Source organism: Mastacembelus armatus, chromosome 17 (assembly GCF_900324485.2).
Source record: "Mastacembelus armatus chromosome 17, fMasArm1.2, whole genome shotgun sequence".
NCBI lineage: Eukaryota > Metazoa > Chordata > Actinopteri > Synbranchiformes > Mastacembelidae > Mastacembelus > Mastacembelus armatus.
Window position 1 is genome coordinate 8664065 of NC_046649.1, and position 21651 is coordinate 8685715.

The window sequence follows — 21651 nt, forward strand, 5'->3', positions numbered from 1 at the left end:
GGCATGAGCACAGTTTTATCATTTTAATTATTTATTAGGAACGTATTTGAGAGCTGGGGGGCCACTGGCAAATCAAACACTCTACAACCTGTTACTATGCCTTCATTTTGGATAGAACTGCAGCAGCAGATCCAAAACACATAGCCATAGAGAACTCCAACAATGTGTCGCCAAAGACCTCTTACATACTGTCATCTGCATATCTAAAGTCTAAATGACATCACAGACATCCAACCCCAGAAAACTGCTTTCTTTTAGGTTACTGAAAACATTAACATATCTGGGACATACTGATGTGAGGAAAAGCACTAGGGCTGAGATGTCTGTTGTTGGTTCCAGCGTGTGAATGTATCATCACCATGATGTCACAGACTCAGTACCAGTTCAGCCCTCTCCCACCATCAGTGTCATCTCTGGTTCATGATGGCTTGGTACTCCCTCTGGTGGGCAAACAGCTTCAGGAACACCTTGTACTTTCTCTCATAGAAGCTGAAAAAAGGATGAAATGCAAATAATTACACAAACTTGATGGACAGTAATGTACAGTGCTGTGCAGAGGTTTTAGATTCTTATCACAACACCATCAGGTATCAGATTGATCCCATGTTCATTGTGCAGGACAACTAGCCTATATAGAACCCACTAGAATTCATTATAAACTATTTTCAGAGGCAAGAAGCACCAGGAGTCCTGCAGCAGATGGTCTGACCCCCGCAGAGACCCAATCTCAGTCTGGTATCACATGAAGAGACAGAAACACTGGGACAGCCTGAATCTACAGAAGACCTGCAGCAGCTTCTCCAAGGTGCTGCAAAGTACCAGGAGAAACTGTTTGTAGGTCAAACCAGAGAGAGCTGCTGCTGGTTTAGGACAAAGGGAAGTGCTGCAGATACTGATGAGATTCAGGTTTTGGTCCCTTTACTGCACTTTGGATGAAGTTAACTGAAAAATATTTATGTAATTTAAATTAAAAGCAGTCCCTGTATAGTTTTAGTGCCTAAAACATTTTGCACAATACTGTATATTTTGGTGTTCATTCTAATAGAAAAATCAAAGTTATAACCTGGCCTTGGCTTAAAAGATACAGAATTAATATTTTAGAGTTTGGTTTCACCTTGATGATAATAGAAAACTACTCAGTTTGAGTCATTATGTACATGGAAAATTAGATCAGAAACACATATAACAGAATTAAAGGAAAATGTAGAAATGTGTTAAAAATTCTCAGAAATAGTTCAAATGAAAACATAAATTGTTGTCAATTTTCATTAATTATTTAAAAAAATCTTTCCATCTCACCTCTGGAGCTTATGGTCAGGCTGAACAACTTTGCCCACTCTAGCCATTTTCTCCATGGCCTCCTAAAATATCATTTGCAAAGACAAAAAAAAATAACACACAACGAATCACGTTACACACATTCAGTTTCAGGCTAGCAGGCAAGCCGACCCAGTTATCATATGCACACGAGCCAGCTGCAGCAGTTTAGTTGTGACTGAGTTCATGATTAATGCAGTGCAGGGCCTCTCTGCTTGTCTGAACCTACAGAGTCCGACCAGTTGACTGTGTGCAACTTAACCAAGCGGACAGGTGCAGTCTAATCCAAACAATACAGTCGTATTTTTAGCACATCTGGCTTAAAGGCTTGTCATTCTCTTGTGCTATGGCACTATGACACAAAGGGATAATAAGCTGACCTAGCAAAAGATGAATCCACACTTTATAGCTAACACTTTATGTGTAAATCATACTGACAGAAGAACACAGGGTCAAGCCCTTTATACTTTGAATTTCAGTTCCAACCAGAAGATGGGAGCATTGAGCTATTTTTGAGCTCAGTTTATTGGGTAACAAAAGAAGAAAACTGGATTAAAAATACATAGCAAAAATAAGTTTTGTGGATGTTTGTGGAGAGGGATTTTATGTTTAGTATTGCAGAGAGATGCTGCTCTCACATTTAAAGGGTCAAATGACTAAAAGCCTAATTTCCCAGTTACCACTTTTTTGAATTATCATCACTGGCATGTTCACATCTGAACAATAATGGAAAGTATAATCTGTGTATAAGGAAAAAGACAATATCAGGGAAAAAAAATTATAAATGCTCAAGAATATGTTGTGCCTGTCAGGTTCAGATAAATACTGCGTGTCACTATGTGCCACCCTACCTGTATCGTGCTGTAGTCCTGTGATGCACATGCACCCAGAACTGCTGCTCCGATTAACACAGCCTCCATCTGGTCTGGTAACACCACAGGCAGTCCTGAAAGCAATAGTAACGGAAAAGGTTGAATTAGCTAAAGTCTCCTTTGTCCACTGTATTTACTTAGTGTTACTTATGTACTGTTGGGTTATGTATTTATGTATTGCTGTGAAAATATTCATGATTCTTTGTCACTAATATATTTAAATGAACTGATTCTTAGGGTAATGTATCATTTACCATATCAAATCTATGACTGTCCAGCATTAGTATTTTGTACCTGTAGCATTGGCGTGAATCTGCACAAACAGGGAGTTTTTGCTCAACCCCCCACACAGGAAGAGGGTTCTGATGTCATGTCCTGCCTCTTTCATGGCCTCCAGAATATGAAGCGTACCCAGCTGAAACCAGAGAAAAAGCCACAGGGGAGTTGGTTTACAAGTAAACAAATACAACGTTCCCCCTTACTTTATCTTTCTTGAGATACTGGGGTGTCGGACTGAAGCTCAGGGAAAGACAACTGAAACTCTGAAACAAATAAAACCCGGCTGACTCACAGCAAGGGCTTGTATGGTGACTAAATAGAGCAGGGCCAAGTCATCCAAGGTTTGGGAGAGTGACAGTCCAATCACCTGAAAAACAGTAATGAGTCAGCATCAGTCATGCAAGATGTTTTATTCCTTAGTATTAAAAGGCAACAGGGTATACACCAACAAACAGTTGGTCAAGGCAAAGCTGACTTTGAGGGTGCAGTCAAAACTGTGTTTGCCAGCATTGTGCTCCCTGGGTTCCTGCTTCCTGGAATTGCAGATATGGCCTTGCAAAAATAATTAGCTTTCTGAACACAAAAATCTTTTCAAAGGCTAAACTGTGATTTTTATGCAAAGAGAATCGATTCGAGAATCGACTGCAGCACCTTGTGGAGTTAGGTGCTTCAAGCAGCTGCTTGCTAATTTCATCATGAATTAATTTTATCTAGTTCAAGATTTTGTGAAATTCAAGTTGTTTGATTTATTTCCAAGTTTAAGACAAGAACAGTGAAATCATTTGCATGCCAGTGCTTCATCTACAGAGCTGGACATGGATGATTATTATCTTAGCGAATAGAGGCAGGGGAAAACAGCTAGTCTGTTTCTTTATAAATTACAAAAATACACAAAAAATAAACTTGATGTTTTCAATAATAATATTTTCTGTCATAAAATTAGTCATGTTGAGCGTCGAGTCCAGCCCCTCACCATGCCCTTCAAGGTGGGATCAGCCAGGGGCGACCTGTTCCCATGGAAGTCAGGCCACATGTGAAGACTGGATCCCAGCAGGTCAACAGCAGAACAGGAGTTTGCCATTACACTCAGGTGGCTGTTCAGGTAGCTGTAGATATTCTCTCCTGTAAAGGGAAATCTGGGAACAAGAAAAGTAAACAATTTAGGAATAGTTGCTCTGTACATAATACATAACCTTACCATACAGCTGGGCTAAAATGTTTATCAGGAGGGGACAACCCTAAAGGTCATGAGCTGACCTCTGCTGTGCCTGTTCCTGGAGCTGGACGTAGGCTGCGTGGCCGTTCACTATGTGGTCAATCTGAGGGAGGAGAGCCTCATAATAATAAACAGAGGAGTCACAGAAAGAGTCACAGATGATAAAGCTCGTAACAAAAGGACTTGTGAGGCGGCAACTGCTTATCATTTTAATCAATGATTCAATGATTATATCAATGATATCAATTTATTTTAACTGCTGGTTAAACATTTAATCTGTAAAATGTCAGAAATTTTAGAAATTTCAATCCCAAGTTACTAGAACTTTAAGTGTTAAAATAAAAAACATGAAATAATCAAATCTGAGTGAGAAACTAGGAGATATGTCACTTTTCTATATGAACATGGTGTATAACCATTGTCAATGATTCCTGTACTAGTGAAAAACTAGATGACATGCTTTTTAGTATGACCTCTTGTATTTTATTTGTAATTAAAAGCAACTCAACTGAATTACACTAAAACCTTTTGAGAAATAGAAGGGTAACAAGAAAGAGCAGCCCTTAAGTCTTTAGAGTTTCCTAAAACTTTTCCAAATGGCTTCAGATTTTGTTGTCTGAAAGCCAGATGTGGCCAGATGTGCGCTCATGACTGTGTGTCTTTGACATAAAGTAGGTCAGTGAAATTGTCTATAAAATGAGACAGTAGACTGACCAGCCTCCCGGTAGCACTCTGTCCTCCCTCATTGAGCCACAGGCCAGGCACCATGGCAGACAGGCAGGGTCCCCACACTCCTGGCACGAACAGAGGCTGTTCGCTGATCTGATGCGCATGAGAGTGGCAATTTGAACACCATAGTTAAGACTGTATATCATGCAAACAGTGATTTTACCCTTACAAATGAATTAATCAATGTTTAAAGTAGCAACCTTTCCTTCACTAAAAATTATTACACATGGTCATTTTAAGTCTGTGTTCAGTAAACGTATGTCTCCATATAAATTAGATGAGATGAATAATTCAGTAGCATTATGGGGAAATATTATTTTCAGACTTCTTTTAATAGACTGCATGGCTGTTTATTGGTATTAGCTAAGTTTTACATTACCTCAGAGTAGCTATGTCTGAGGCTGTGAGTATATGATGAATTACAGGAGATGTCACATTAATCATAGAGACATCCTCAAACATATGCCAGAAAGGTCATCGTAGAGTTCACCCTATAATTCATGTTTTAATAACACATAAACCCAGTGCTTGTTAAATGTAAGGTTGAAGGCAGTGAATAAGAGAAAGCGTTACTAAGTTTTGCAAACTATCACACAGCAGAGTTGTAAATCACTTACTGCCATGTGACAGGTTGATGTCCCGCAGATCATTGCCATGCGTGACGTGATTGGCTGATCCTCACAGGGCAAATTAAAGCCTTTAACATCTGCACCTATCACACCTGGAACGAGCAGAATTAGTAATGCAAGACTTAGTTTGAATCACATTAAGTGAGAATTTTTTTCTGAAGAAAAAAAACTATATTGTCATAAAGTTTATACAAATTTTAAAATCCTTCTATCAGAGTCCCATCTGGGACACAGGACTATGTTTTGCAGCTCGAAAGCTTAACTTTTTTTTTGTAGCGGTTCACTAAACTTCACTTGCGATTCAGCAGTGACACTAACTGCTGGAATAATGTTTGTCAAGCTGGTTTGAGTTTAGGGATAGAGGTTCATGAACATGTGGGGGCTGGGAGTGTACATCACTTTGACACGTAAAACAACTAGAAGTGCACAGTGTTTTAACCTCTGACTGACACAACAATGTGTGATCAGGAGAGGTCACAGCCAGAGATCAGAGTGCAGAGTTTGTGAGCAGTTTAGGTCACAAAACAAAACCAGATGGTTAGGATTTCCCAACAAAAGAACCAATAGACATGTGGAGTCTACTGTGGTCTGTGTGTGTGTGTGTGTGTGTGTGTGTGTGTGTGTGTGTGTGTGTGTGTGTGTGTGTCATTAGAAAATTGAAAAAAAGTGAAGAGGGTCTGAATGCTTTTTGAATGCATGGCAGTGGCAGCTTATTCATGACACAGTAGATTTGAAGCAGAGATAGTGTGTGATACCTAGGCCTCCAGCATGAGCATCAATAAGAGAAGCACCAACTGCCGTTCCTGGGTCCAAACCCAATTCTGCTGCTGCCTCCTGGGTGAGACCACCTCCCAGCGGGCTCCCTGGAGAGCATGTTGCACTGCCTGGATGACAGAAAACACAGTGAAAGAAGACCTCTTTCATAGGTAAGGCAAGGCAAGTTTATTTATATAGCACAATTCATACACAGAGTAAGTCAAAGTGCTTTACAGAAATAAAAGACAAGTTAAAAGTACATATGCAAAAATCAAAATAAGAGACAGCAAGTAGTAGAAAATGAACCTGAAGTAAAATTATAGGAGAATGAGTGCAGATAAAACACTTTTAGTTGTCATATGCAGAGGTAAAAAGAAAAGTCTTTAGCTTGGACTTAAACATGGTCAGAGATGAGTCTTGTCTAACATCATCAGGAAGATTATTCCAGATTTTAGCTGCATCAAACTGAAACGCTGCTAATCGAGATGGTTCATATGGCACCAACATGTCAGAGATGTACTGTGGTGCTGAGACATGAAGAGACTTATACACAAGCAGGGCTGTTTTAAAGTCTACTCTCTGAGAGACAGGAAGGCAGTGCAGAGATCTGAGAACAGGAGTAATGTGGTTGTACTTCCTGGTTCTAGTCAGGACCCGAGCAGCAGCTCCGTGAGCAGGCCGTTACAGTAATCTAACCTGCTACAGATAAAGATAGATTATGTCTTTGGAAACTTCAAGAAATGAAGCATCAGATTTTTACAATATACAATTACAATTCTGGTTTAATATCTAACACATATTTTGGAGTAATAACATTTCCTTTCTCTGACCTATTTTGGAAAAGTTGTTTTCCAGTAGATCCTCCAATCCTATGCTGGTCCAGAAGCTGGCATCCCATCCGTCAGGAGGGCAGTATGTCCATTTACACACCAGAGTACATAAAGACCTGGGGAATAATGCAGAACAGTAGCTTCCTAAGACCTCATGTTAATATAAATATACTTTTTAGTCTCTGCTCAAAAAGCATTTGGGTCATATTAACAGTATCTTGTGAAGGCCACAGCATCAACAACACTTGATACAAAACATTCTTCCTGGAATTACCCTGCCACAGAGGACAACCCCATTCTTTCTTTTAATCAGACACTTGATACAAGGGTAACGTTTCACCAGGGAAGCACAGCAGCTCATCAACAAAGACCTTTTAATAACAGCGACACTTTGCAGCACATGGTCTGTGCTGAACCTTCCTCGCCCTACCCTGCCTCTGATACACAAATGTTACACATGCAGGATAAATGACAGTGATTGGCTAAGCTCACCGTGTCAAAGAACCCGTTGCTTTCCAAGACAGGAAGTCTGGCAGGTCAAAGAAGTGAGCAGCTTTGTTCCAGCAGCTTTCTTTTAGATTCTGATGAAGGAGCAGGAGGGAGCCGTGTTACTGATCAGTGTGTAACAACAACACGCGTAATGTATTGACTGAGTAGTCAGAGTTGACCCATAAAGTACTCCTGAGGGATGTGACCAGTGTTTGGGGGTGGTGACCTCGCTCACCTCTCACCTCTTTGAGCCAGAGCAGTTTAGGGGGTTGCATCTCTGGTGACATGACCCCTCCCACCCTGCTCAGGACCTTGTGGCCCGTTTTGGTTATGCGAGTGGCCTGCTCTGCAGCTCGATGGTCCATCCACATCACCACGTTCCTTTGTTTGTCACCTGGAGAAGGCACAAGAAGAAGAGAGAATGCCAACCTTTTAGTGAGGGCAAATAATAAACACAATATAATTAATAGCTAATATTGCACAAATAAATAGATCTATGTGTAATTTAATTTGAGTACCTGGGTGTCAATGGCTGACCTCTGACCTCACAGTGGAGGAGGAAGGATTTTACCCTCTGGGCTCGATTAACTATCACATTACATTAGACTAAAACTACTTGTTCAAGCAAAAATAAAATGGTGAACAGTTTCATACCAAACTGTTCTAAAATATCCAGCAAACAAATCGAGCAGAATTTTATAGCCTGAAAATGTTCAGTCATCCTTTCACTAATTAATAAATTACGTTGTTAATATTTTAAATTATGTGCAAAAACAATGCTCTGCAAAGTATTCAGGTCAAGTAACTCACTCACCATCGTGACCAACTGGCACAGGCTGGAAACTTTGGTCCAAAACCACTAAAGAGCAGGTGGCATCAAAGCCAACCCCCCGAACCTGGCTCGTCTGCACACCCTGGATTACTTTCTGGAACAGATATACAATACAGCCCAAAACAATCGCATTCATTCAGCACTTTTAAATAGGTAGCATCAGTGGAAAACATGAACAAGCACTAGTTTGACTTATATTGTGTTGCAATGGCATGATTGCAATAACCGGAATACTTTATCATCACAAATGATTAGTATTTTGAAAAACAATGACTCATATGTTTAATCCTCTCAGACAGCCATCCTACATCAAGTGGGTTAAACCGACAAAAAAGCTCAACTAGTTTGAAAATAAAATGCCAAATAAATAAATAAAAGTCAAAATAACATATCCACATATTTGTGTTTCACAGAAAATTAAACCTACAAACTGGATTACACAACAGTGTGATTGGCCATAAAATGGTAATGGTTAAACAGTTGTATGAAAAAAGAATGTAATAATATCTATACTGTGTTTTCTATTCATCTATGTTTATATACTTTACTTGGTCTATGTAGCCTTTGTATATATTTTAGCTTTTCGTAGTTTTTGTGACTTATGACCAACACTGTGATTTCCCTTTGGGATTAATAAAGTACTAGTACTATCATGTATCTATATTATCATCCTCATTACCACATTTTGGGACTTGATCTGGTCTGACAGGGGTAATGTTGTGACTCTAACTATAATTACTGTAAGTAACCACAGCCCTGAGGTCACACTGTACCTGTACAGCTGTGCAGCATTTCTCCCAGATCTCAGTGGAGGACTGGACGTAGTGGTCACACTGGGGCTGCCAGATGCTGATGTGCTCCTCTGCAGTGCTCTTCAGCACGCCCTCTCTGGTCACCAGTGCAGCCCTCACACTGTTAGTGCCCACGTCCACTCCAACATAGTAGACCTCAGCCATGAGCAGCTGGGGGCTGATTATTAACCAAGCTACGCTGTCAGTGCCAACATCTAATGGAGCGTTTCGAAACAAATGGAAAGAGAACACGCTCGTGTGTCATACATTTGTTTAAAGTAATAATCCACCTTGTGTCCTGGCACATCAGACACTGAAAGCTGAATAAGAAGAAGCCACCATGCAGCGACGGTTAGCAGAGATTTACGCTAATTACACACACGGAGTTACATTTCAATGACCCCCCTATCAAACATGAAGTTAGAGGACACTCGTACATCAGCTACAACAGCATATCCAAACTTACCTGTAGATGAAACTGTTATTACAGAGCAGAAAACCTCACGCTGGAGTTGGAAATGTACTTTGAGCTGCAGACGGCGGCTCGGACAGCACGCGAAAGCAGCCAAAAAGGGCAAAGTCGCATTTTGCTGTTGAGCTGCGTAGTGGACGAAACAATACGAGAAAGCGTTTTCTCTTTTCACTTTTATTTGTTATATTCCTGTATCTGCAATAAACGGGTTTTACAAATACTATACGGAAAAGGTACTGTATGGAGATCAATGGATGTTGTACATTAGTCCATAGTCCACTATGGCAGAGGGAAGTCTAGCAGACCCACAGTAGTAAGAACTATGATAAGAAATATTCAGTCTTAAAGGAGCAAAATAAAGAGTGGGAAGTATACGGTATCAGCAGTAACTAGGACAGGTCTTGCATTACCTTATCTTATGGTTTGTGCTCTAAAACCAGTTAGTAATTGGTAATGGCCCTGTCCAGTTTCAGGTTTTTAAGCCTTTACAGCTCAGGCCCTGACCTGGCAAAACTAAACAGCATCACTAATAATTATTCCTGTGTTTTGGGGCTAAGATGTGATAAAAATGTTTGCTATGAAAACGTATGCACAACCTTAACCGCAAGATCAGACTGCCAGGAATCTCTTACTATTTGTATATAAATACAGTAATTAACAATGTGGAAATAACTTACTACAGTAATGTGCCTGCAGAATAGGCATTGGTGCAAAAAGGAAGAGGAAATAACCTGCCAGCAAATACTCTGGGTCTGACGGTCAAACCTTCTGCATCCCAGCTCATCACTTTCCTCTACCGAGTCCTTTACTTAGAGAAGATAAACAGTTGTCTAAGGGAAGTGATGCTGGCGGTGATCAGTGAGTTTGGACCAGGAATGGTCAGGAGATATAGAAAACAGAAAAAAAACAAACAGCAGGAGAGGAAGAAACAGCTGGTCTTCAACAAACTGCACGGACAGTGTTTGAAATCTCATCTGTCTCTCTAAGTGCTCTGAGTGTCTTAGTGTGTGTGTCCCTTTGGACCACGGCTGAAGGAAATCAAAACTTAGCTTTGTTGAGATACCAACAAATGCATATATCATCTTTCTCTGTGTTTTTCTCTCATAAAGTGATGGGGCCATGTTTTCCATGGGCTCTGGACCACAGACCACTTCTGTACAACAAAAGCAGGCCTGTTGGGAGGCAGGCAGGATCAGCTCCTGATTAGAAAAGTGCATGCAGTGGAAACAGCTGGCCCGGGCAGGGAGGAGGAAAGCACTGTTATCTAAAGGCGACCCAATCGGACCAGCAGAGGGGAAAAGCTTACAGAGAAACAGGAAGCACAGCTGTGGCACAGCAGTAGTTTAATATAGCAAAATACTCCTTGGTGGTTCTTAACACAGGTGCACACAGAGTTAGAGGAGAGCTAAGTGGTTTTCAAAGTTACTGTTACATGGGAAGCTGCTAAGACAGCACAGACTTTAAAAGAAAGAAAAAACTGTGACCTTGTTTGCCTTCATTACAGCTGTGGTATTAGACAGAAATGTTTTTAAGGATTCCAGTGCTGGATTTCTACATCAGGGTGTCAGATACTTCCAAATGGGCGTTGCACGGCTGTTTTGTGAGGACAACATGTCATTTCAAGAGTGTTGACCTCAGGCAGTACTGGTTCTCCCAGGCTGTCTGGGCCTGTTAACTTATTTATAGTTGGCTTAAGGAGAACATGTTGAATAATACAATGGAGGAGGCCAGACAGACTGGACTGCAGCTGTACAGAGGCTTCAGTCCTTACTGCAACTACGCATTTACCTATAAGGTCAAACTAAATATACTAATATATATCCTATACAGCAAGTATATCACATATGCAAACAACATTTTCTCATACATTTGACACCCTGATACATTTGCCTGAACAAAAATTGCTGAAATTGTAACCTTTTTTTAATGCACCAAAAATGCATTGGATGGACAATAATGCATGGATAAATGTATCCATCTGTAATGAAACTTTGTAAGCCAAAGATTGTCAGTATAGACAGCTAAATAAATATATTCATACAATCTATAAAAGCATAGTAATAGTCAGAATCATAGAGGGGGGTAAATTAGAGCCTATAATTCAGTATTAATTCCTCTTCTTGTGTATACAGATCCAACCATAGGGTTCGACTTGTATAGTGTGTGTTTGTGTTCACTTATCTTTATTCATCTTGGTGTTGTACATCTCTATTAACCTCCTATATACCTGTGGCACCTGCCCAGTAATGCTGATTATGATTCTGACAACACATATTCTCATTTCAATGCAAGACACACTTCAGACTACACTGTGAGCACCCACCTTTTGAACTACTGCTACAGCTATGTAAACACTGATAGTTTCAGATCACTACATTTCAATAAGGATGTAATCAGCTCATGATTTGGAAATGCTCTTGGCCTGTGAAACTTTGCATTATGTCAGCAGTATGTTTCTATTCAAAAATACCTTAGATCACTTGAAGTAGCTCACATGTGTTGATGGGTAAGAATTTACAATAAATGAATAAATGTGCAGTTTTTAATTTCTTTACTTTTTTGGCTCATTTCTGATGTTTTTCTGACTGCTAATCATGTGACACTTTCCCATTGAGAATAATGTATCTGAACACAGACAGGACATTTGACATAAAGATATGTTTGTTGTCCATTGTGTTGATGTAGCTTTGTTGATATACAGTCTGTACTTCTTCCTGTGTACTTGGCCAACAATGTTTATTCTGATCATCAAAAAACATAGAGCTCAAGAAGGCATTTCCAGGCAAATTCAGGTGTAGAAATAAATGTTTTAACCTGTCTTTCTACATTTTACTATTTTTAATCCATCCATGGCTTTTTGAACTACACTCACTGACGATTTTATATCACTGCCTCTCATGTCTGCTCTTGTTTTAACCTCTGAACATCAGATTCTGCTAAAATAATATGAATTTGCTGTCATGGGTTAATCAAGGCTGATCTGTAGCAGGCCTCACTTTAGGACTAACATAGCCTCTATAGCCCTACACCAGTAAATCTATCTATGACTTTAGGAGAAGTAACTAATAATTGAGCGGGTAACTAAATATTCAAAAACACTACGTAATCCCAGAGTACATTGCTCCACTGTCTGCATTACCTAATCCCATAAGCCATCGCGGGGGGCGGGGATATGGCTAGTTGTCAGAGCAACCTGCATGTCATTAGCCCTACCCCGCCCACCAAGTCATCTCCAGCCAATCAGGAGCTGTAGAAATGACATCATTGTTATTTTCTGTAGCGCTGCAGCTTAGAGGTGGATAAAGTTCGTCTCCACGTTGGAAGTGATAGAAAGTATTATACCTATTCAGGCAGTGTTTCTAGTTTTGGGAAAGGAGAATAAGTCAGAGGTTACTTGAGGTGTAAAAACACGGAGGCTCGGCAGCGGGGCAGCGACGGGTTTTTTTTTTTTTTTTTTGTTCATGATCGCGCAAGAGAAAAGTTTTGTCTGGACAGAAAGTTGTCAAGTGAGTTGAACTTCAACAACAGGCGGAGTCTTATCACAAGACAGTTGAGAGATAAGGTCACTGGACATATGTAAACAGTCGATTCGGGGCTTTTGTAAGAGAGAAATTATCTCCCTAAAGGTGTTAAACAAACTTTATGTCCCGAAAAATGGAAGCGACGTTCTACGACGAAGCCGTGAATGCCTCCAACTCTCAGCATGACGGGACGGCGGTGTATGGGTTCAACCCTAAAACCCTCAAGCAGACCATGACCCTGAACCTAAACGACCCGAAAAACTTCAAACCCCAGCTGGGCGCCAAGGCCCTGGACATCCTGACGTCTCCTGACGTCGGGTTACTGAAGCTGGCCTCGCCTGAACTCGAGAGATTAATCATCCAGTCCTGCAGCGGGCTGACGACTCCCACCCCGACCCAGTTCATCTGTTCCAAGAACATCACCGACGAGCAGGAGGGCTTTGCTGAAGGCTTTGTGAGGGCACTGGCTGAGCTTCACTACCAGCAGCAGATACCGGCCGTTCACCCAGACGCACAGACCGGCGCAACCAGCAGCATGGCGCCCGGCTCTGCTGCGTCCGAGAACGGAGGGATCCCCTACAGCTGCACGGTGCGTACCGAGCCGCCGGAGTACACAAACTTAGCCTCTTTCAGGGCTGTGGGGTCTGCGTCCGCAGCTGCCAGCGAGAGACACCAACCTACAAGTTACCCTGCCGCCCCACAACCGTCCCACAACCACCATGTGGACCACCAGCTGGCGGCAGCGCAGCACCCGCGGCTACACTCCCTTAAAGAGGAGCCACAGACGGTGCCCGAGATCTCCGGAGAGACTCCGCCGCTGTCCCCCATCGACATGGAAACCCAGGAGCGCATCAAAGCGGAGAGGAAGCGCATGAGGAACAGGGTGGCTGCGTCCAAATGCCGGAAAAGGAAGCTGGAAAGGATCTCACGACTCGAGGAGAGGGTGAAAAACCTGAAGAGCCAAAACACGGAGTTGGTTTCCTCTGCCAACGTCCTCCGGGACGAGCTGGCTCTGCTCAAGCAAAAGGTCATGGACCACGTTAACAGCGGGTGTCAGCTCATTTTGACGCAGCAGCTCCAAGCATACTAGACAGCCCGCGGCACCTCTTGGGGACCAAATGCAGCTTAAAGTGGTCTGATCAGCCTTGTCGGAGACTCCCTGCGTCTGATTTAAATTTTACACCTAGTTATCCGCTCAGACGAATGCTGACTGACAGTAACTGATCAGTATGATGAGACCACCAAACTTATTGCACAAACACACGGCTCGGAGGGTACATTTGCTCTAAATACCCTTCTGGAGTGAATTGTTTTACATTTCTGGCAATCTTGTCTTTTTTTAATTTCATTTTACTTTACAATTTGTATTCAGTCAAGCAAAGGCGATATGGAGTATGTGTATAGGCTACTTTGCCATAAGCTAATTATCAATTGATTATGGCCCAGTCTTCTAACCGGACGAGACTGGCAGAGCCAGTGGCATCAAATTGCAAATGGACAGGAACACAATGTGAGCCAGGCCTGGCCCTGCAAATCTCCCACTATCAAGTATACAGACTGGAATCAAGCACTTGAGTGTCCCACCAGCGACTACATGTACAGACTAACACTAACTGTGTCACACCTTTATGCAGGGACTATTATAGGTGTGTGTAGCGTTTACTGACAAAACCTGCCTTACTTTCTTAATCTTTATGTTAATACACTTTGTGATATAGGTGTAACAAATGTTAGACCTGAAATAACACTTTCTAATATTTGTACGCTGTATTTCGAGCACTTCGACTGTAAATATGCAAAAATAAAACGTTGAACACGCTAGATGTGTGAATACTTTTGTGTGTACCGCACAGTAAATCAGCCGCAGGGAGATTTTATAAAGTCAGATAATTGAATACAGTCTTTATACGAGGAGTTTGTTGTTGAAGGAACTGGGGCAGACGGGATATTGAGTCACCAGTGCAGTGTGAGGTGCTCGTAATGGTTGGCGAATCTACACGAACTCCCATTGGACGGCGAGGTGTCGGAAGTGAGCCGCAGACAGCCAAATATGGCCAGGAGGTCCTGAGTGCGCACTGGGACGGGTGTGTGTGTGTGTGTGTGAGTGTGTGAGTGTGTGTGAGAATCTGAATCACGTCCTCTCACTACAGCTGGTGACTCCAAGAAGCAAAGGCAGATCTGTTTACCCACTTTGATAGATAAAATATTTTGATATGAGCAATACTTTGTACAAAAGATTTTATTTTCTGGACTACAGTTTAATATAAATTACAAACAAGCCCTGTATAGAAAAAAAATTATACTCATTTCAACCTGAACTAAATGCTGCACACAAACATGGCCAACAGCTCCTCGAGTGCACAGAGACAATTCAGCCTATTCTGTACATACAATGTTGACACTAAGGGAAACCAGACCAAGTTGAAGGGATCCTTCTGACAAAGTCCTGCCATGAGGGGAGGCTGCTGTGCCTGGCAGTAAACCCACACAGGTGTCTGCACTTATTGCTTGATTAGACCTCTTCTCAGGATCCAGGAAGCACCTGACTGACACCTGTTAAGGCAGAATCTTTTTGCCTTCATTATGCGTACATTAAGCTAGATACCTCTATTGAATCTAACTTCAACCTGACATGAGGTGTAATCAGCCATTAAGCAAAAACACCCATGTGTACACTGTGACCACTAGGGGAGTAACATTGTTTAAATATTTTTAATCCTTCCCGTGTACAGTATGTAATGATCTGGTCACGTACACAGTGCTACATGATTAGATACGGGCTTTTCTGTTTTCCTACTGGGTGTTTCTAATCAACAGTTGTGTTACATATCTGACAACATGAACAAGATGAACTGTTGGCAACTTAGCCACGTTTCAGGCTTCTTAATCGCAGACACCTAAAAACTAACACTGTGTGTAGACTGTATGCACAGCTCCTGAAATATACTAAACACGTTTTACCACCAAATGAGATTCTCACTCTAAAAACAGGTTTTATATAATGACTGCTAAACAAAATGGCGGGAGGACCAGACAAAAATAAAGCAGCGATGGTGCTAATTTGGCAGCTAGTGGCTGCTGGCTTAGAGCTGACCGCCCACTCTGTGTCCACTATCCAAATGTTTTGTTTCATCTCACTCCACTGTGCTCCATTTTTCCATGTGAAGTGCATGTGATCCATGGATACACTATTCCCCATCCATTTCTTTTTGGGGACTGTTTCTGTCTTTGGTTCCTGATAATATCCAGAGTGCCAATGATGTCCTGTGGTTTCAGTAGATCTCAGCTGACAAGCACGCCCTCTTTTGCAGCGAGACGCTGCCGGTGTACATGGTCTTGTTCTAGTTCTTCATGGCTGGGGTGCCAGAGCCGCGAGAGGATGCGCTCCATGTTGAGGGCATACATGGTGTGTGAGGGCATCACCCCATGGTGAACCTACATCAGACCGATGTTACAAAAGATATTAAACATCTCTGATAGGCTGCAGTTTTAGAGGTCCTTAGCATGTCTGACCAGACAAATTTTACTAATATGACCAAAGGTCACCTGAGACCCCACTTATTAATCGAAACATTTACTAATAGTAAATAAGTTATGTGAAGTATTCTATGGACATGAATAAATTCTGTGTACTTATATTAATCACAACTAAAGTCAACTTGGATTAAATCCTAGATGATTTTAAAACACAATCTTTTTTTAAACCTGTGGTGCCCCCTAGCCACAAAATGTCATTGCACACTCTGACCACAGCACCCTACTGCAATCATGTAACAGCTAGTCTTGTGAAATTGATCTGATCCCTTTAAAAATGCATGTTGTCCACATTGTTGGGAACATCAATGATGTATCTGACAAGTTTAATGAAGTGTTCAAAATTCTGTAACTGTTGAAGATGCTTTAGACTGGGTAAACACACACACACATGTAACTTAGCTTTTATTTTTACCTGTAAAGCCTCTAGGAGATCAAACATACTGATTGGTGGGAGAGGTGCAGGAAGACTGTCAGCAGAACAAGCCAATAAGTGAACAGCTTGTTGTTCAGCTTCATCAGGTGACACTTGAGGTGGTGGGCCAGCAGGAAGAGAAGCACTTGGAGGTGGACTGAAAGAAAGAAAAGTAATAATCACTGTAATTTTAAAATATCATCAGTATGAGTATTGAATCTTCAGTGAAAATAAATAACCAGTTAAATGAATAAACAGGAAATCAAAATAACACTCAAAATATTACTTCATAGAGAAAGCACAAAGCACCTCAGCTAATCAGAGCTAGCACAACTGTTCCTACCATTCAGAAACACTGTGGTAAGCAGCCAGGCTATTTTTCAGATAAGGCTGCGGTGTGACATCACTGCCAAAGGCATAGGGGAAATGACCGTCCCGTAACCGATACGCCTTCCTCCGGGTGATTACAGCAGTGAGGACATCTTTCAAATGGTTCTGAAATAAATCAGAGCAGGAAATTAAACTTTGCTCAGGCTTCTGTGTAAACACAAAGGTCACTCATACTGAAAAAGCAGTGCAGAAAATAGATCTATTTTATTCAATTCTTTTCATGGACTATAGGACACAGGATGTCTATGTTCATTTCCAAAATGAGACAACTACAACCATTCTTTACCAAACTATGTATACAACTGATTTACATTTTTATACGTTTTGCTCATTTCTTATATAGCTGACTTTTTTTTTAAAAAAATCATAAAACTTGTGAGTGATTCAGCATTTTTATTTTTACACATACACCTTTCTATAACCATATGTGTGCTCACCCACATACACCACCTAAACATCAAATATCCCCCAATACACATGGCACATTTATTCACAGTAACATCCATACTCTCCTGCTGGACCGTTTTACAAACCTCAACAGCGTAGGTCATAGTGCTGACGGCATCATCTGTGATATTATCCAGGCCCAGCTCAAAGGCTGTCACCATCATGCGGGCCTCGAGCTGGCCCCGTGTGGGCAGCAGCAGAGTATGGGCACTAAGACGCAGCTCCTCCTCTTCACCTCCCACTTCCCTGGGGCTGAATGGCTGGGCAGCGCTCAGAGGGTTCTGGGGCTGGAAACGATGCTGAAGGTACAAACACAACGTACAAATGATACAGACAGCAAATTGTTCAAGCTCCGTGCGATTGATTAAATACTACTAACCATGGAAATCTATCACCAAGGCATTACTTGTGAAATGATTTAGTGTGACTACTTACATCAAACTTCTGTCTAGAAGAACATTTCTTCTTCCCTTTTGGTTTGCCAGGTTTTGAAGCAGAGCCACTTTGCCACTGTAATGGCCCAGTGACATCTACAGAACAGAGAACAGATAAAAACCAAATGCACAGAAGAAACAAGTGATGAGATTTTCTTTTAATTATTCAAAACCTTCAACAGTAAAAACCTTTTTCTAGTTTTTGAACAATAAACCAACATTATACAGTCTTTTATGTGGTAATTTTAGTTTTAAACATAGTAGGTGGGCATTTAATCTCACAGTTCATTTTAACACTCTTCGATCACAGGATATTTTATTCTGTTCAACAATCAAATCAACATACCAAAAGGCAGAAGCTAATAAAGCTACAAGAGATTACTGAACTGCAAGATTGAGTGAAGCCTAGTTTTAACATGAATACAAGTATATGTCTAGGCAGTCACGGTTTCTGATATGAGTGACATAGACATTCTCCAGGGGGCGGCACGAACATGTAAAAAAAAATGATACATACATATTTGCACTGAGCCGTTATCTGCATGTCGAGTCATGTCACTGTGTGGCAAATGTGCTGCTCATGTCTCACATGCATAAATAGTGGAAGAGGGGGCAGGCGAGGGGCGAATAAGTTCAGTCTCATATACATGTTATTTTTCTATGAGATCGTTAAATATAACAGAAGAGAAATCTGTGAATATGAATTGTTTAGTCTTGACTGCTGGTTGACGGTGTTGGGCGATGGGTAATGTGGTGAGTCTCAAGTGCCAAAGAAAGACAAATAGACAGGAAAAGGAAAGAAGAAGGGGAGAAATGAGCAACAGATGAAGGTATGGACCAATGTCATCTCCTTATGAATTTGATTATATGGATGCTGTCAGAAGTGCACTCACACTACCAGTAACTGTAGCTGCAGCAGAGAGGAGCTTCTTAAAGCTGAAGCTCCTCTCTGTAATTGATCTTTTTGCATCAAGGAAAGCAAGAAGGGTTGTGCAATTGCAGTCATGCAATTTAGTTAGTGTGTTTCTCATTCAAAGTGTAAACTGGTGTTTTTCTTGCAACAGGAGGGTTAATTAGCAAATTGAGTCTAGATTCCAGTGTGTTATTCTCTGTCTGATGAAGGATTTGTGCACTGCAGAAAAGTAACTTTCAATTCTATTTGTGTTGTATTTTATTGTTTTTAGATTTATATTTGTTGTATTGAATTCTATTTATTATAATTATTATATTATGTTATTTTCTTTGTATTGAAGTTACATTTTTTAAAATACTATACATTTTTGGTACACATTATAACATGTTTTTGTTAAAATACTTTTTGCAGAATGTTTTTGGCATCATACAGGCCTGGACCACCACTAAGTCCAGCTTTCTAACTTCAAACATCCTACCTGGTGTGGAAACTATGATCTGGCAGCGGGTGAGAATGGCCAGGAGGAAATCATTGTGAACGTGGACTGTGGAGGAAGAAGCAAAATACAAAATAAGACACAGTTTTTACAAACGGCACCAACACCCAAAGCAGTTGTGCTGCTGCTAGTCTGTACCAACCATTCTCCTGTGCCAGCAGGCGACGTGCCTCAATATCAAACTCCTCCTTGCTGATCTTCTGTTTGAACCACAGCTTCAGGTTTGCCCAGTAACTGCACGGACAGACACAGATAGGAATCATCAACAGGCTGCACACTGACTTCTGTAAAAGTTAAGTTTCATGCCATCAACAAACCAGGTTATACCCGATGGAGCAGAGACACCACCTTAAGACTTAAGAAAGAACAACTAACCCTTTAAAACAACGAACCCCACGACCTGAAGTCACAGGAACAGCACATATTACTCCAGTTCAACACAAGTGGTTTGTTTTGTGTCACCTCACACACACTAAACACACAACCACTGCAGAAATCTAGTTAGCAAACATTAGCAACCCACAGCTAGCTTATACTTAAATTACTTGTATTCCCGCGCCAAACCGAGATGACGGCGTCTAATACTAAGGTCGGGAGAAGAAAATATATACAAGCGTCGTTTGACTTACTGTTTGACATTATCACCGATCGCATCCGTTAAATTTTTCTTCGCAATCTCCAGCTCGCTAGCATGAGCCGCCATGGCGCGCTTGCAAATACGTCATCATCAGGCGACAGCACGACCACCGTATAAAAACTTTATTTTAACCTCGATCAGTCACACGATAAAACTTTATTTGAATAAAAATGAACTTCACCAAACAGCATTTTGAAAATGACAATAGTCATTAATATGTATAGATAACGGCTTATTTATGTTTTTATGTTTGTATCGGTGCACATAAACTAAGGATAGGCCTGTAGTAGCTGCTGGTATACATGGGCAATCAGACTGCTAAAATGTACAGGCCATGATTTTTACCTTTGACAGCTACATTTGTACAGGTCCACTCCAGGCTTTCCTGCTTTCTCTCACATTATCTATAGACTTGTATTACATTCAAATGACTGTCTAGGCTTAACTTGAGATGCATCATATTTATTAAAACTGTGTTTTCTCCTCTTTCCTCTTCACAAAACACACAACGCATGTGTGTCCACAGGTGGTTGTCTTTCATGACAAACCTCTGATCCTAAGGATGCCTGTCTGAATGGATAATATGGTATAGTTTGTCAGTAAAACTACTCTACCACTAGATGGCATCATGGTATGATTTAAACTTCACTATATGATTCAAGGTGCAGTAAAGAGTATAGACCATGGAACAGACTGGTGCTTTTGCAGTTTGAAATGCTTTATGCATTAAGACTGCACATAGTACCAGAGTCAAGGTGCATTTTATTCCTAAAATGATTCTGTAAAAACTCTTTTGTCAGCTTTTCAAACAACTGCAGGTCATTGTTTTTAGATTAAGTTAAGTTAGTTAAATTATTTACCCTTATTAGTCCCACAATGGGGAAATTGCATTACTCACCCAAAGTGCACACACACAGCAGTGAACACACACACTGTGAACACACACCCGGAGCAGTGGGCAGCCATTGTTGCGGTGCCTGGGGAGCAGTTGGGGGTTCATATTGCCTTCCTCAAGGGTCTCACCTCAGTCGCTATTAAGTCTTATATGTCTTTTTTAAGCATAAAGACATGAGCTAATACAGAACTATAGGCTCACTAGAGTCAGCTGATAAGTATCAACTAAGGCTGCAGGGTTGAGGTAATCCATACCAAGAATGTGACAGAAAAAAAAATTAAAATTATCTCATGAATAAACAGTAAAGTAACAACAACAGATTAGAGTAAGTTTGATTTGTCTCTTCCCCCACAGATAATTTGTTATTGTTGATTTTTAATGATCTACTTTTAGTTACTTATTCCAAAGTGTTGATATCTACTTTCATGATCTTAGTAAACTCCTTCCAATACAAAGGCAGCTGCCAGAGTTTAGTTTTAAACTAAAGCTGTGATTGAAAACAAAGTTTTGAAAACAGCTGGATTTCCTGCCCCATTCAAAAGTGATCTACTACCATTTTAGAATATCAACTACAGTATGAAATACGGCTCATCGAAGACATGAAAAATTATATTCCCTATTTTATCACCGAAATGTAGTGGTGAAGTTACCGGTTCTATACTGTTTTCTTTGTTTACTTTAGTTATCTGTAGAGTTTATTTTTAGCAGCTAAAGGAACAGAGCAGAATTAGTGCTTTAAAAACTGCTGTAAGCCTTT

At 40.9% G+C, this 21651-nt stretch overlaps 3 protein-coding genes across 3 annotated transcripts; 1 reads left to right on the forward strand and 2 right to left on the reverse strand.

Annotated features, from left to right (window-relative positions):
* Positions 1 to 58: 58 nt before the first annotated feature.
* On the reverse strand, positions 59 to 9290 carry fggy (FGGY carbohydrate kinase domain containing). The gene is made up of 16 exons (XM_026314589.1): positions 9207 to 9290; positions 8723 to 8955; positions 7932 to 8043; positions 7360 to 7511; positions 7121 to 7209; positions 6629 to 6744; positions 5798 to 5926; positions 5031 to 5134; positions 4399 to 4506; positions 3726 to 3787; positions 3442 to 3604; positions 2761 to 2835; positions 2484 to 2604; positions 2169 to 2263; positions 1300 to 1361; positions 59 to 489 (listed from the first exon to the last, which is right to left on the reverse strand). Exons 2-16 carry the CDS (start codon positions 8903 to 8905, stop codon positions 408 to 410), a joined length of 1653 nt encoding a protein of 550 aa, XP_026170374.1. The 5' UTR covers positions 8906 to 8955; positions 9207 to 9290; the 3' UTR covers positions 59 to 407.
* Positions 9291 to 12500: 3210 nt separating this feature from the next.
* Positions 12501 to 14554, forward strand: LOC113134900 (transcription factor AP-1-like). The gene has a single exon (XM_026314478.1). It carries the CDS (start codon positions 12855 to 12857, stop codon positions 13821 to 13823), a length of 969 nt encoding a protein of 322 aa, XP_026170263.1. The 5' UTR covers positions 12501 to 12854; the 3' UTR covers positions 13824 to 14554.
* A 398-nt stretch (positions 14555 to 14952) lies between these two features.
* Positions 14953 to 20065, reverse strand: tada1 (transcriptional adaptor 1). The gene is made up of 8 exons (XM_026312597.1): positions 19992 to 20065; positions 19505 to 19596; positions 19345 to 19410; positions 17955 to 18049; positions 17606 to 17818; positions 17026 to 17177; positions 16683 to 16839; positions 14953 to 16168 (listed from the first exon to the last, which is right to left on the reverse strand). The coding sequence occupies exons 1-8, from the start codon at positions 20063 to 20065 to the stop codon at positions 16016 to 16018; spliced, it is 1002 nt and encodes a 333-aa protein (XP_026168382.1). The 3' UTR covers positions 14953 to 16015.
* Between the last annotated feature and the right edge of the window lie 1586 nt (positions 20066 to 21651).

Excerpts from the sequence above, each read along its gene's own strand:
- fggy (XM_026314589.1), bottom strand. The coding sequence starts at position 8,905 with ATGGCTGAGGTCTACTATGTTGGAGTGGACGTGGGCACTAACAGTGTG. Across the intron at positions 7,210-7,359 it reads AACTGCTCTGGCTCAAAGAG|AATCTAAAAGAAAGCTGCTG; the intron begins GTGAGAGGTGAG and ends CTCCTTCATCAG. Across the intron at positions 3,788-4,398 it reads AGAGTGCTACCGGGAGGCTG|ATTGACCACATAGTGAACGG; the intron begins GTCAGTCTACTG and ends CTCCTCCCTCAG.
- LOC113134900 (XM_026314478.1), top strand. The coding sequence starts at position 12,855 with ATGTCCCGAAAAATGGAAGCGACGTTCTACGACGAAGCCGTGAATGCC.
- tada1 (XM_026312597.1), bottom strand. The coding sequence starts at position 20,065 with ATGGCGGCTCATGCTAGCGAGCTGGAGATTGCGAAGAAAAATTTAACG. Across the intron at positions 18,050-19,344 it reads GATCATAGTTTCCACACCAG|ATGTCACTGGGCCATTACAG; the intron begins GTAGGATGTTTG and ends TCTGTTCTGTAG. Across the intron at positions 17,819-17,954 it reads CTTCTAGACAGAAGTTTGAT|CATCGTTTCCAGCCCCAGAA; the intron begins GTAAGTAGTCAC and ends TTGTACCTTCAG.